This window comes from Taurulus bubalis, assembly GCF_910589615.1.
Source record: "Taurulus bubalis genome assembly, chromosome: 7".
Lineage (NCBI taxonomy): Eukaryota > Metazoa > Chordata > Actinopteri > Perciformes > Cottidae > Taurulus > Taurulus bubalis.
Window position 1 is genome coordinate 10,903,818 of NC_136595.1, and position 12,539 is coordinate 10,916,356.

The 12,539-nt window shown below is 37.7% G+C and overlaps 1 protein-coding gene across 1 annotated transcript in view; it reads right to left on the minus strand.

The window, feature by feature from the left end:
• The window catches only part of LOC306739280 (contactin-associated protein-like 4), a gene marked incomplete at both ends in the record, with an annotated part of 81,700 nt that overhangs the window by 21,552 nt on the left and 47,609 nt on the right, over positions 1-12,539 (minus strand). Inside the window, 6 exons of the mRNA XM_079221259.1 lie at positions 2,264-2,434; positions 3,463-3,590; positions 5,587-5,749; positions 7,307-7,507; positions 7,626-7,745; positions 11,876-11,982. Coding sequence (XP_079077385.1) covers positions 2,264-2,434; positions 3,463-3,590; positions 5,587-5,749; positions 7,307-7,507; positions 7,626-7,745; positions 11,876-11,982 — 890 coding nt within the window. The remainder of the gene's footprint in view (positions 1-2,263; positions 2,435-3,462; positions 3,591-5,586; positions 5,750-7,306; positions 7,508-7,625; positions 7,746-11,875; positions 11,983-12,539) is intronic.

Genomic DNA, 12,539 nt, shown 5'->3' on the forward strand with positions numbered 1-12,539 from the left:
TTGTTTGTGTGTTGTGTTTCACTGCTGATACCAAGCTTGAGCACCAGTCAGAGATCTTGCAGTTGTGTTGTATCAACCTTATCTCGAGCTATTACCTTCTTCAATCTAGCTCTGCACAGTCAGCATACAAGCAGCTCTTAGCTCAGTTTCTCTTCACTTCAGATCTTCATTCTTTGTAATATTGAGATAACATCTAATCACAATTTCCACATCTAGTGCTAATTGTGTAGGCTCACTGTGAATGAGAATTGTGTCATCTGGCTATGAATTGCTTAATAATTTCATTTGGAACTAGTAGCATAGCAAAATTATCGCATTTACTGGTCCATTAACTTTGCAGGTGGGCAAACCACTGCTTTGGTCCAGACTGAAATATCTAAACAATTATTGGACAGATTGCTATGAAACGTTTGGATGACTCGTAATGATTCGTTGACTTTTCCTGTAGTGCCACAAGCAGGTTGACATTTGTGGTTTTAAGCTAGATATCTGCACAACTATGGATGGATTGCACTTTGATGAAGTTTACTATTACAGCCTCAGAGAGCCGTAATAGTAAACTTCACTGTTCTCCACTTTGTTCAGAAGTGGAAGAAGTATGAATATATTTTACTGAAGTAAAAGTAGCAATACCATAAATACTCTATATAACAATCCAAAAAGTTAAAGTTGCAAAAATATTTGCAATTAAAATATGCATAACGTACCAAAAATAAAAGGATAGGCTTTATATTATATTATATTATTATATTATATATCATTGATGCATTAATGCGTTCATGACTATAATTTAGTAGCTAAAGATGGAGCTAATTTTAATTGCTTATTAAACTACTAACTGGTAAATAGGGAAATAATAACTTTATTTTATCTTATCTAAATCTAAAACAATATATCTAAATTTCTTTGTTGATTATATTTTTGCATTATTCATTTTAATCTGCAAAGCAATAGAAGCGGAGTAAAAATACAGTATTTGCCTATCCAGTGGAGTAGAAGTAGAGAGTAGCATTACATGTAAATACTCAAACTTGTACCTAAGTACAGTTCTTGAGTGAATGTACTTTCCAGCCCTGACTTTGCTGATACATCACACGGAGAGAAAACATTCAACTGTTAAGACATGAGAATGTACCACCTGTCATATATGACAGGTGGTACATTCTCATGTCTTAATAGAAGCTTCTAGTGGGCACAAATCCAATGCAGTGCACTTTCTTCTTCAAGTACGTAGTAAGTATGTGCCACTACAGTGGGACTAAAACACCTAACTTAATGTAGGTACGCATGCTGCAGTCATTAATCTCTACAGCTCTATTAGGTTTAGAACTTAACCTATAATAAAGAGGTGAGCTGAAGGCCACATGGAGTCTGTTCATCCATCACAACACTGCCAGCGTGCCTACACTTCACACAACATAAGTTATCAGAGAGGTGACATGTGCATGAGCACAACATCATCATCCATCATGAATGATACTGACAGTCGAGGTACAGCTGTACCGCTGGTGGATTGTGGAACTATTTGATAGAGAAATCCAGAGACTTCATTTGGAGGTTTTTCTCTGGTCCAGCTCCAGTCACGTTACTGTAACAGCAGTGATACTGATACCGAGTCTGAAAGAACACCAGCTGGCATAATAACAGTAATAGAGCTGCAGTGAGATAAGAGATGTGCTTACTAATGCCGGGGGTTTCCTCAAGGAGGAGGGTTATCATGTGTCCTGTGTGTGTGTGTGTGTGTGTAATTCCCACAGATCACTTGTCAAACTGTTGTTTCTTGGATTTCATGCGACAGACTTCTTTTTTAACTTCCACAAAACAAACTAAGATAAAAGCATCTTTTTCTCTGCAGCATACTCATTTATTATTGCACTATAAAGAACATTAAATTTAGGTTAGAGCATTTTCTGATCTGACACCACTATCAGCAGGATATCATTTAAAAGTGACTTTCAAGACTTAAAAATAAAACAAAAAATCTGTTCTTTTTTTCTATGGTAAAGGCCTGGAAAAGTTTAGGTAAAGACCACAATTTGGGTTAAGATATGCACTTTGCTTACTTCATTATGGGTCGGGAAACATTATGGTTTGTGTTGCATTGTCATGGTTAAAAATAAACTTTGGACTGTCAGTAGAAAACAGGAAATGAAAAGCGCTCTCTTTTGTCACTTATGAAAGTAAAAACAGGGGAACTTTAACATCATCATGCTCTTGTTGGTTGTTGCTGTCTTTTATATTATATTGTTTAGATTACACTTACAGCTGAGTTCAATCCGGATGAAGTCCTTGATGCCAAGATTCTCCAAGAAGACCCCAGAGAAGGACTTTGTCTTGAACAGGAAAGCGATGTCTGCATTCAGCTCTCCATGGAAGGTGGGAAAGTGAAGGTAAGATGTCTCCTTGTCAAAAAACGCAGCGTTCCAGAAGTTCTCTGAAAGTGTTAAACAAAGTGCTTAAATGCTTCATATGCTTCCTTATCTTTTGTTTTTCTAAAAAAGAGTTTAAATATGAGTTTTTTCTTTCAAAAAGTGAACATATCCGTCTGGAACACAGCTTATTTAAAGAAATCTCATTATGATGGCTGTATAATGAAATCCGTGTAGTAAACAAATGCACCAACTGTTCAGCAAATTAGCCGAGAACAAAGTCATAACTCCAGGGACGCTATCTCATTTGTGTTGATTTATCTCTCATGGTGCTTATTTATTAATTAATTTACTCATTAAACTGAAGGCTGAAATTAGAGGCAATTAAAACAAGGTGAAATTAATCACTTAGATTAGTTTTATATCTTTTCACTGGAGGTTGTTATTAGAGTACAAAGTAAGTCATATTTTAGTTGCTGGTCTACTAATTAGCTTGTGTAATTGGCCTATTAACCAATTTTCCACTAGGAAATGAAATGGCAGGAGGACGATTGGATACACAGATTCCTGTAGTTCAATTCACCGAAGAGTCCAACAACTCATTAAATACGACAGCTTGGTCAGTAGCTCTGAGCGTCTAACTGTGTCACTCTAGTCTAGGTACACCTCGAGCATCAGGTATGCATGTGTCAATTTCCGCTTCTTAAAATAGGCCTACATTTTTACAGTAAACAAATTGGCAAGGTTTAGGCAACAAAACTACCACCCTGTCATTATAACCACCTTTGCTTCTGATGGGCAAGAGTGACAATACGGCAGCTGGTCTGTGGCCCAATGCTTCAAGCTACGACGCTCCATGTTGTGTATGCCGACCTCCACACACAGACGTTATTGCTCCTAACACCGTGTAACGTGACTTCCTCCTTTACTCCAACCATATGGCAATTCATTGATTAATTTCAATGCCATCAAAACACATATGTGTAGTATAGAACGATTTGAATAGGGAAGAATACATATGGAGAAAAAACGAAGTGACAACATTGGCACCAACATCTTGACAAACAATAACCAGCAACTGAAATGGACTTACTGTCTCCATGACAACGTAGGGGTCCCACCCTGTAGGCGGCCTCTGACCCTGCCCGCTGGATGTCACCCAGCACCAAAGACCTGATTGGGAGGCTCTCCTTATGGGTGAGTAGACCTGAGTCATCAGCCCTGTCAATGAGGAGGGTGAGGAGGACAAGGAAGAGGAGGAAAATGACAAGACAAGAAGGAGGCAGAAAAGAAAAAGAGGAGTAAGAAGGAGAAGGATTACAAGAAGTAGAAGAAGAAAGATGTGGAGGAGAAGAAAAAAACAAGACAAAAGAGGGGGAGAAAAACATGTGGAAGAAGGAAAAGATGGGGAAGACAAGAATAAAAAGAGGAGGAGAGGAAGCAAAAGAAGAAAGTTGGAAATGAAGGGGAAAGGAAGGACAACAAGGGAAGGTGGATGGGGAGAAGGATAACAGAAAAGCACATAAGAAGAAGAAAAAGCAAAGGAATAAAGAGAGAAAGAAGAAAGGGAAGAGCAAAATAAGAGGAGGAGGGTGGGTAAGAAGATGAAGAAGACAGTGGTGGAGAGGGAAGACAATGACAAGAGGAAAAATGGAGGTGTGGAGAAGGAGAAAGACAAGAAGAAGAGGAAGGAGTCACACAGGTGAAAAACAAGGAGGATTGGAGGAAGGAACAAGTTAAGGAGGATAATGAAGAAGCACATAATAAGAAAGGTGTAGAAAAAGACGATGTGGGGAAGAAGAAGAGAAGGAGGTTGATTAGAACAGAAAAAAGGAACGAATTATGTGGAAAGAAGAGGAGGTGAAGAAGGTTGCAAAGATTACAAATTAAAAAGTTGATTGATCATACATACTGTACATAAGCAATGTAAAACGTGTGGCCACTTGAAGTCAGATCAAACAGTTTTAGTAAAGTGGGACAAACTGTAACATTGAGCTCTCCAATGTCTTCATTTGTTCACAAGCAAATGAAGACGAGCATTGCAGCTGACACAACATGTCTCTGCAGACGTTTGGTGGAACCGTTTTCCTAATGAACGTAGGCTGAGTGATTCATCTGCACATCCACCACCACTAGTCACTCTCTAGGCTCTGTGGTGTTTCAAATGGTGCCTCGCTGCTGTGAACATTTTGTCAGAAAATAGATCGAGCACTGCGAGCCCACACAGCGCCGCAAACGTGATGAGAGATTGACGACAGAATAAAGTCTATAAGAATAAAGTAGGAGTCGCACAGATTAAGGCAGTGGGATAATAGAGAGAAGGACCTTTGGCGAAGCAGACAGTTGCAGGATTGGTTACAATGTGGGAAAATGGTAATAACTGCAAAATTGGTTCCAGGATTGGGGAAGGTGACCTAAATACAGAATTGCTTACAGCATGGATAAACGGATTTAAATACAGGAGTGGATAAAACATGAAGAGGGATGCTGAAATATCTTGAGATTCATCCTGGATGTCTCATGGCTGTCCAGTACGGCAGAATGCCCTGCTGGTAAACACTGCATTGTTAATTAATGACTTTATTGGAGCAGTAGGGCAGATTCCACTGAATCATTGACTCTCAGGAGTAGTAGTTTTATTTACAAAGACCATCTTATAGGTTATTTTATATCTATCCTTAAAATATTTCCTTTTATAGTTGGTCCATCCAAACAATTTCAGTGATAATACAATGTTTAATAATTTACTGTGGTACAAATGCAGTTCAGTTTGATACAGTGGTGCTTTGAGTTAAATCAGCATTCTAACATGCTAAAAATGATAACAGGATAAGTGCTTAACACCAGCTTGTCCACATTAACTATGTTCACCGTCTACATTTAGCATATTAGCATGCTAACATTTGGCAGCACAAAGTAAAGGGGCTGACGGGAATTACATTAGTATCGCAGATATTTGGTCATAAACCACCATTTTTTGATAACACCAAAAGTCAGTAGGATTCATCGTCGAGGGACATGGATGTATGTACATTATGTCATTAATGTCACTAAAAATATTTAATATAAATCCATCAAATAGTTCAGTACAGACCAAATTGCTACACCAACCTCAAGTGTCATAATGCCAGCATGGCTGAACATGTATTCTGTGGAAATGTGTCTTGCATTACAAAACGTCTTCACTTTTTCTAACTCCCACAATAAGGTACAGTACCATTGGTCGTAGTCGGCATCACAGTTGCAGTAGTGATTTGAATCCAGACAGTTGTCCTGCAGACCACAGGCACACTGCCGGCTGCCCGGCAGAGCCCCGCCCCAATACGTCTGGATCTCACCTGGACCCGGACCTCCCACCCACCAGGTGAATGGAGAACCCTCTGAAACACACACACACAAACACACACAAATATACACCACAACCCAAAATCCTCAGCCGGCAACATCACTTACTGTATTAAGTCACTTGCACTGACCGAATGCAAAAACATTAACATTCAATGCATCTGTGGTTGGCAGAAAAAAAAATCCTAGCAACTAGGCTGAGAAAGACTCACCCATACATACACACACATACACAGTGGTCAAGTGTTTGCAAAGTTGTGAAATTGTGTCCATGAATATGCGTACATAACAGTTATTGCAAATTAGTGCCTGTTTTGCTAAAGTGATGAAAGTTAAAAAAATTTATTTCACATAATTCAACAAAGAGGTGGGACAATGACTTCTACAGTAGCTGACGTTTGAATGAAAAGTGTTTCTAACAGATTCCGCACTCATCTATGTTCTCATAACAAAACATTCTGTTGATGAATTAAGTCAGCATTTGACTTGCAAATCAAATGGGACATATAAATGTCTTCATGTCAATTTCCATCACCTTCCCCCTTTATTCATCATCTTCCATCTGGCTGTCACCACAACACCCATTCATTTAGGATTTCTACACAAACCACTACACTTGTCTCTCTTACAGCCTTGACCGTGCATCGCTGCAGTTTTCTCCGCTAAAATTGGACAGAAAATGGGCAGCTACTTTATGAAGACACCTCTCCCTAATAAGTAAGTAAAATGTATGTTTTGCTGAGATACTCAATGATGGTTCACTGATGACAAAAAGAGCATCTTTCTTCAGTGCAGTTTGAAACTCAATGTCTACTTTCCCTTGTATATGAGTAAAGGTAATGTAAGTGACGTGGGTGTATCAGCAGGAATAAATCAGTCAAACACGTTATGGGTTTTCCTCATTACTTTAGTCAACAACTCCACAATCCAACCGCACCGCCAAGTCCACGTCTTCTCTCTCCATATCTCTTCTTCTCCCCCTCACTTTGCCCTCTCACCTCCAGACGCCCGAACAGCGCTGACTAGTGGTCATAACTAATACATGTAATTAAGTTTATATTATACAATTTCACTCTTACAGTAAGAACATGTAATATGTAGATTATTTTGGCAATAAAACCAATAAATACCATAAATAAATACATTTTTAACCCGACCACTAAAAAACACAATGTCTTCAGAAGAAGGAATAATAAAAACAACCTGGAAACAATAGCAGCTGATGAATTACTGAAGAAATCAAGTGATGGTGCAAATAAACCTTGAGCTGCTGCAGTAGAGTGAAGGGGATAAAATGCACATTTTAAATGTAATTGATGTTTTAATTAGGTTCTAAATTAACTAAATCAGCACTTCACACCACCCCTTTCCTTTTCCAGATATAGATCCCTCAGATACAGAAAAGCTTGCTTTGCAAAGACCTTTGTACCTACCACTCCATCATGCCATCATCCTCCATCTTTAACACACTCAAACTCACAGAAATGCAATAAAACAACACAAACAATGACAATAAAATGTACACATTCCTCCAAAATATCCCATCTCAATAACTCAGATATACAGAAAGCATCTGTGGGCATAAGTCTTACCTGGTGTGTTGAGGAGGCGGGACTTCCTGCAGTGGTAGGACAGTTCCTGCTCACAGTGCTCTGATTGATTGATGACGGCTGCAAACTGCTCCTCTTCAGTAGCGTAGTCGAAGTGGGCTGACTGTTGGTTTCGCTCAGGGGAGGAACGCACTCTCGTCAGTTCTGTGTTATTGTGATGGATCACCATCCATGCCATGTCTTCTGGTGGACAGACAACAAGATGAGACAGACAGACGGGGATAAATAAATAAATACATCAATAAACATATTCATATATGGTGTGTGTACATGAGTGAAGATGTGTGTTTTTGTGTGTTACCTGTCATGTTACAGTAGATGAGCTGGGATTTGATTGGTCCACTGCCGTCCACGTCTATGTGATAATGTCCTGATGTGTTGCCTTTGTGTTTGTACTCCTCACATGACTTTTCATATCTCGCTGTGAAAAAAAAAGAATTAATCGCATATCAACAATAATACATCTTCTCACGATCAGATTTGTGAGGAAACGTTGCCCCAGTCAACTCCTAAAAGCATCGTTCAAGACTACACTTCCATCTGCATTGCTGGCTCCGATTCAGTCAGAGACACTTGTTAGATTAATGGATCATTTATTGCAAATTGTAGTAAAGTAAGAAACTTGAGGGAGCTCTTAAAGAATCCAAGCAACAATAAGGTGTCCGCTTGGAGAACTACCCATCAAGATAACAATACCAGGGATGCAAGAAGTTGGGGTGGTGGAAGGAGTTGCAACAGTAACTCAATCAGTGTTGGCATCAGCAGAGTGACAGTGAAGGCTGAGTTTATAAAACACGAGTCAGCTGGTAGCTGACCGGATGAGTCATCAATAAGTCAAAGCTATTGTGACAGCTGAGTGGGACTTCAGTGCTCGGCCTAAACAAACACTATGCTTCATATGTGTCAAAGATGTGGCTAAGTCAACAGAATTGTCCGCATCATAATGGTAATTCTGTCCTGTGCCACTGAGATAGTTAAGCAAGCATGCGTTTAGTTATCATTTAACTTGTGCATAACAAGATAGACAATCACCAGAAACAATGAAATACCTTGTCATGTATTGTAATTGTCTACTCACCAATATCTTCAGATATTTTTGTTTACTGTCATACATAAACAGTATGCAAATAATCACAAATAGTTTTTTGAAAAAAACTGGAAATGATTAACATAATCTGAAGAAAGCTGCTTGTTTCCAAACTGTATTATAATATCTCGTGATTGCCTTTCAGGTGTGAATTTCTCCAGAGGCAGGACAGTGAAGGCCAACAAGATGAACAAAACAAAAGGCATCAATAAATCAAACCAGTTATTTAACAATAAACTTCATATTTAAAAAAGTGCAAAACATGTATATGATTCCCTCTGGTTATATCGGGTTTGCGCACAAACAATATTCTAAAATATAAAGAGAGAGTTAATTAATGGACAGTGGAAAACCCCACATTGTATACATGTGTGGTTTTTCTTTTTCTCATGTCAGTGAAACCCTTTAAACAGTTCACTGATAGAGCACGAGAAAGGTTTCGACCCCAAATATTGAAAATAGTGTGTGTGTGTGTGTGTGTGTGTGTGTGTGCATGTGTGTGTGTGTGTGTGTGTGTGTGTGTGTGTGTGTGTGTGTGTGTGTGTGTGTGTGTGTGTGTGTGTGTGTGGGAACCTGCATTTGTCCCTGATGCAGCCTTGAGCTGATCATACCACCAGAGCGTAAAAAGATTCAATCAAAGTTTGGTGGTGTAATCAAAGCCTGAATCTCTTTCATTTCTAATTTGACTCACCTAAAAATACTGTCGGCAGTCTCCATGTTGAAACCCATTTATGTAGAAAGAACAGTGCGCCTTAGGACTCACTTTGCTTTTCTGACATGCTCTTCTGCTCTATAACTCCCTCTTGGTCCTATCCTCACTCTCTCCTTATCTTTCTCTCTGTATAACTTCTTCCAATCCTCTTTTTTTCAGGTTTCATCTTTCTATCTTCTCTCCTTTCCATTTCCATATCACCAGGGTGTGAGTTAAATGATTTTGCGGTTTGTTCTGAGCCTAACAAGAAGTCTTTCATTCTAGTTCAAATGTTCTGACAGCAATATATAGAACTGTTTTGAACACACACAAAAAGAATTATAGTATCGTTGCTCTCGAGACTAAATATAAAAAGGTGTGGGAAGTGTTTTAACCCGCACTTTTAAAAACTATCTCTAAGAAACTTTCAATAAAGAAGCCCAAAGTTATTTCATCAGAATTAAAGAACATTTTGCACAAGGGTTCAATATTAGATTTGCGCAGAAAAATAGTAGTTAATGTTCAAGCGGAGGAAAGCTACAGCACTATGCTTATAAACATGACTTTCTCTGTATCTATGTGTGTGTCATTACTGTTTGACAATCATTTTGATCTGTAAGTGTCTTAATGAATTGCCTGTAAACCTCACATACCTCTAAAATCTAATTACTTAATAAGTAGCAGGAAGTTAGCAGCACATTCGCTGATTCTGTCCTTGATGTGTGCTGTTTGAAATGGAAGAGGGTGGATATTGTGGATTTCGTCTACATCAGGATGCCACTGTTATTTCATCGCTTGCCTTTCAGTGGATAAAGTGAGACTTTATTTCTGTATTAAGTATTACCAATAAGGCTATTTTTGCTAAGAAGCAGCATATCCAATTTGGTGCAAACGTATCCACAAGCTTGTTTAAGCTCATTTTATATTAAAAGCATATTTCATTTGATTTACACAGTATATGATGAAGCAAAATGTGCAACGGATGTGTTCAGAGATGTTTTTAGTCATTGTTTCGTGTATTTTACAAAACTGCAGCAGTTCAATTTCAGTAGAACATATTGTCTTATCTCAATACTGACCAGTTTAGGCACACCATTTGTTTTCACCTTTAATCAAATCAGCCTGTTGTTCGGCAAACAAAAAGGGAGTTCCTTACAATAAAAACATGGAAGCAATCTCTCGTTTCTCAATAAATCGTATTGTTTATGCTCCCAAATAAAGGAAATTGCTTTATCCTCTGTTTTTTTTTCAACAAAAAATACTGCTAAATTGTCTTTAAGTGGTTCTCTGTCTGTGACCAAATTATACAGTTTGAGGGATAGGGGTTGAACCTCTCATCCCTTTAGACTTGGCTAGAGTTGCACAAATATACATCACACAAATATGCACACACATGTAAAACTAACAAATCAAATAATGTAGTGTGCCATCTGTAGGTGTCAGGAAGCCAAGCTTTTAAAACTTTCAAATGAAATGAAAATCTAATTTACTCAGTATAATAAAGTACCAACAATCTGTTTAGTCTATTCCCGATTGAACACGGCTAATTAAAGTTCTGAAACAATGGAGTTGGGGAAAAGTAAATTAAGTGTTAGGGGTTAAGCACTTAGAAGCAACGAGAACATGACTGGAATACTGGATTAATCCTATTCTCTATTAATCAAAGACTTTATTCACAGTTTCTCCAACATTTGATATTAGATATTGCACAAGGAGTTAATAAGGAGAAAGGTGATGACTCTATTTCTGTTTCCAATATTGTATTTTGCTTTTTCAGTTATCTAAGAAAAAAAAACTTTCAAATAGTAAGAGGGGGTGAAATATGTTCAACTGCATTGTATTAAAAAAACACAACAAAAGCTCATAACATTAATAGTATTTATATCATAAGCATGTACTGTAACATGCATGAGACAAGTTATAACACATATAGATTTTTCCAACTATAATTCTATTGTCTTGTTAGATCTATGGACACAAATCCACAATTATATTTCAAGTGTTTTTCCTTCTTATATAAATGATAATTGTGGGCTGGATTTATGTAGAATTTGAAATCCAGTTCCTTGTCTATTAATGTTTAGCATGTACTGCAACATACTTCAAATGTTACTTTACACATAACCCTTTCATATAAACAACAAATAATAAACGGTCTTTTTATTTATTTAAATGTATGAAGAACATCCGTCTCATTTAGCTTGCTTTACCTTGTTATTACTTTGAAAGCTTCTCTAATTTATATATGTTTTATATTTTTATTTTTTATTATTATCATAGGCACAGACACATTGTGGAATTGTATTTCTTATCATCTTGGTCCTATTATGCTCATTATTTTAGACTTTCTTCTTGTTTTTTCTTATAATATTTTATTTTTTCCTTACAGTCCTTTCAAATTGTCACAATTGCAAATGCAAAAGGACTTTGCACCTTGTTTTGAAAAAAATGTTTTATGTATAGTTATTCTTATTATCATTATAGTTATTAACGATAGGTGGCAAACTATGGCTTTTAGTGATGAACCCATGGATAATTATCACGTTTCAATATCTGCTGAATTGATAAATAGAGAACGGCTTGCCAACATGTTTATCATATTAACTTATAAGGTGATGTCTTTAAAACATGCCCTTACAGCATAATGATGATGATAAGGTCATTAAAAAGTACTGAGCACATTTCCACACTTGAATAACTTCCATTCTCATCATTATATTTTAGGCATCAAGCATTTGAAAGACCTGCAGATGCCCTGTTGCTGGTTGCTTACAGCTGTGGCAGGTGGCTCCTCTGTAGCCGCTGTTGGAGCAGTTACAGTGGAAGGTGCTCCAGGACTGAGTGCATCTACCTCCATGTTCACAGTGACTGGGCGAGCACCTGAGAGACAGACAGAGGCACAGACACAGAGAGGGAGAGAGAACCTTAGTGTCTGTTCAAACTTAAAAATACAATGTTTCTCAAGGATTTTGATATGAAAAGGAACAACCGGCATTGAGCACACCTGTCTGTTCTCATGAGCAGGTGCGTGGGAGGGATCTGAATAAAAGCAGCCTTAGAATTTAGAAAGTTCCAATCTTTTTTATAGATGTAAACTTCACAAGTTTTTTTTCAAGTGGAGCACAGGTGCATGTTCAGAGAGGAAGCAGAAGTTGAAACATACCTTTGTTAGTATTGTTAACTAGCATTGCATCAGACAGAGACAAAACTCTTAGACTCCAACCCAACCCTGTCTCGAAAAAAACAATGAAACCTTATATTTATTTACAGGTTTTTATAAAAGGAAAGTTTTTTTCAAGACATGGAACTGTGTTTTGTGCCTTCATTTCTGAGTTTCTCCTAAAATGCGAACAGGACATTTTTCTCAACAGCCTCTGATCAAACTTGTTTTAATTTGTGCTTAAAGTGGTGCTATTAGAGGCGAGGGGAGGTCATCT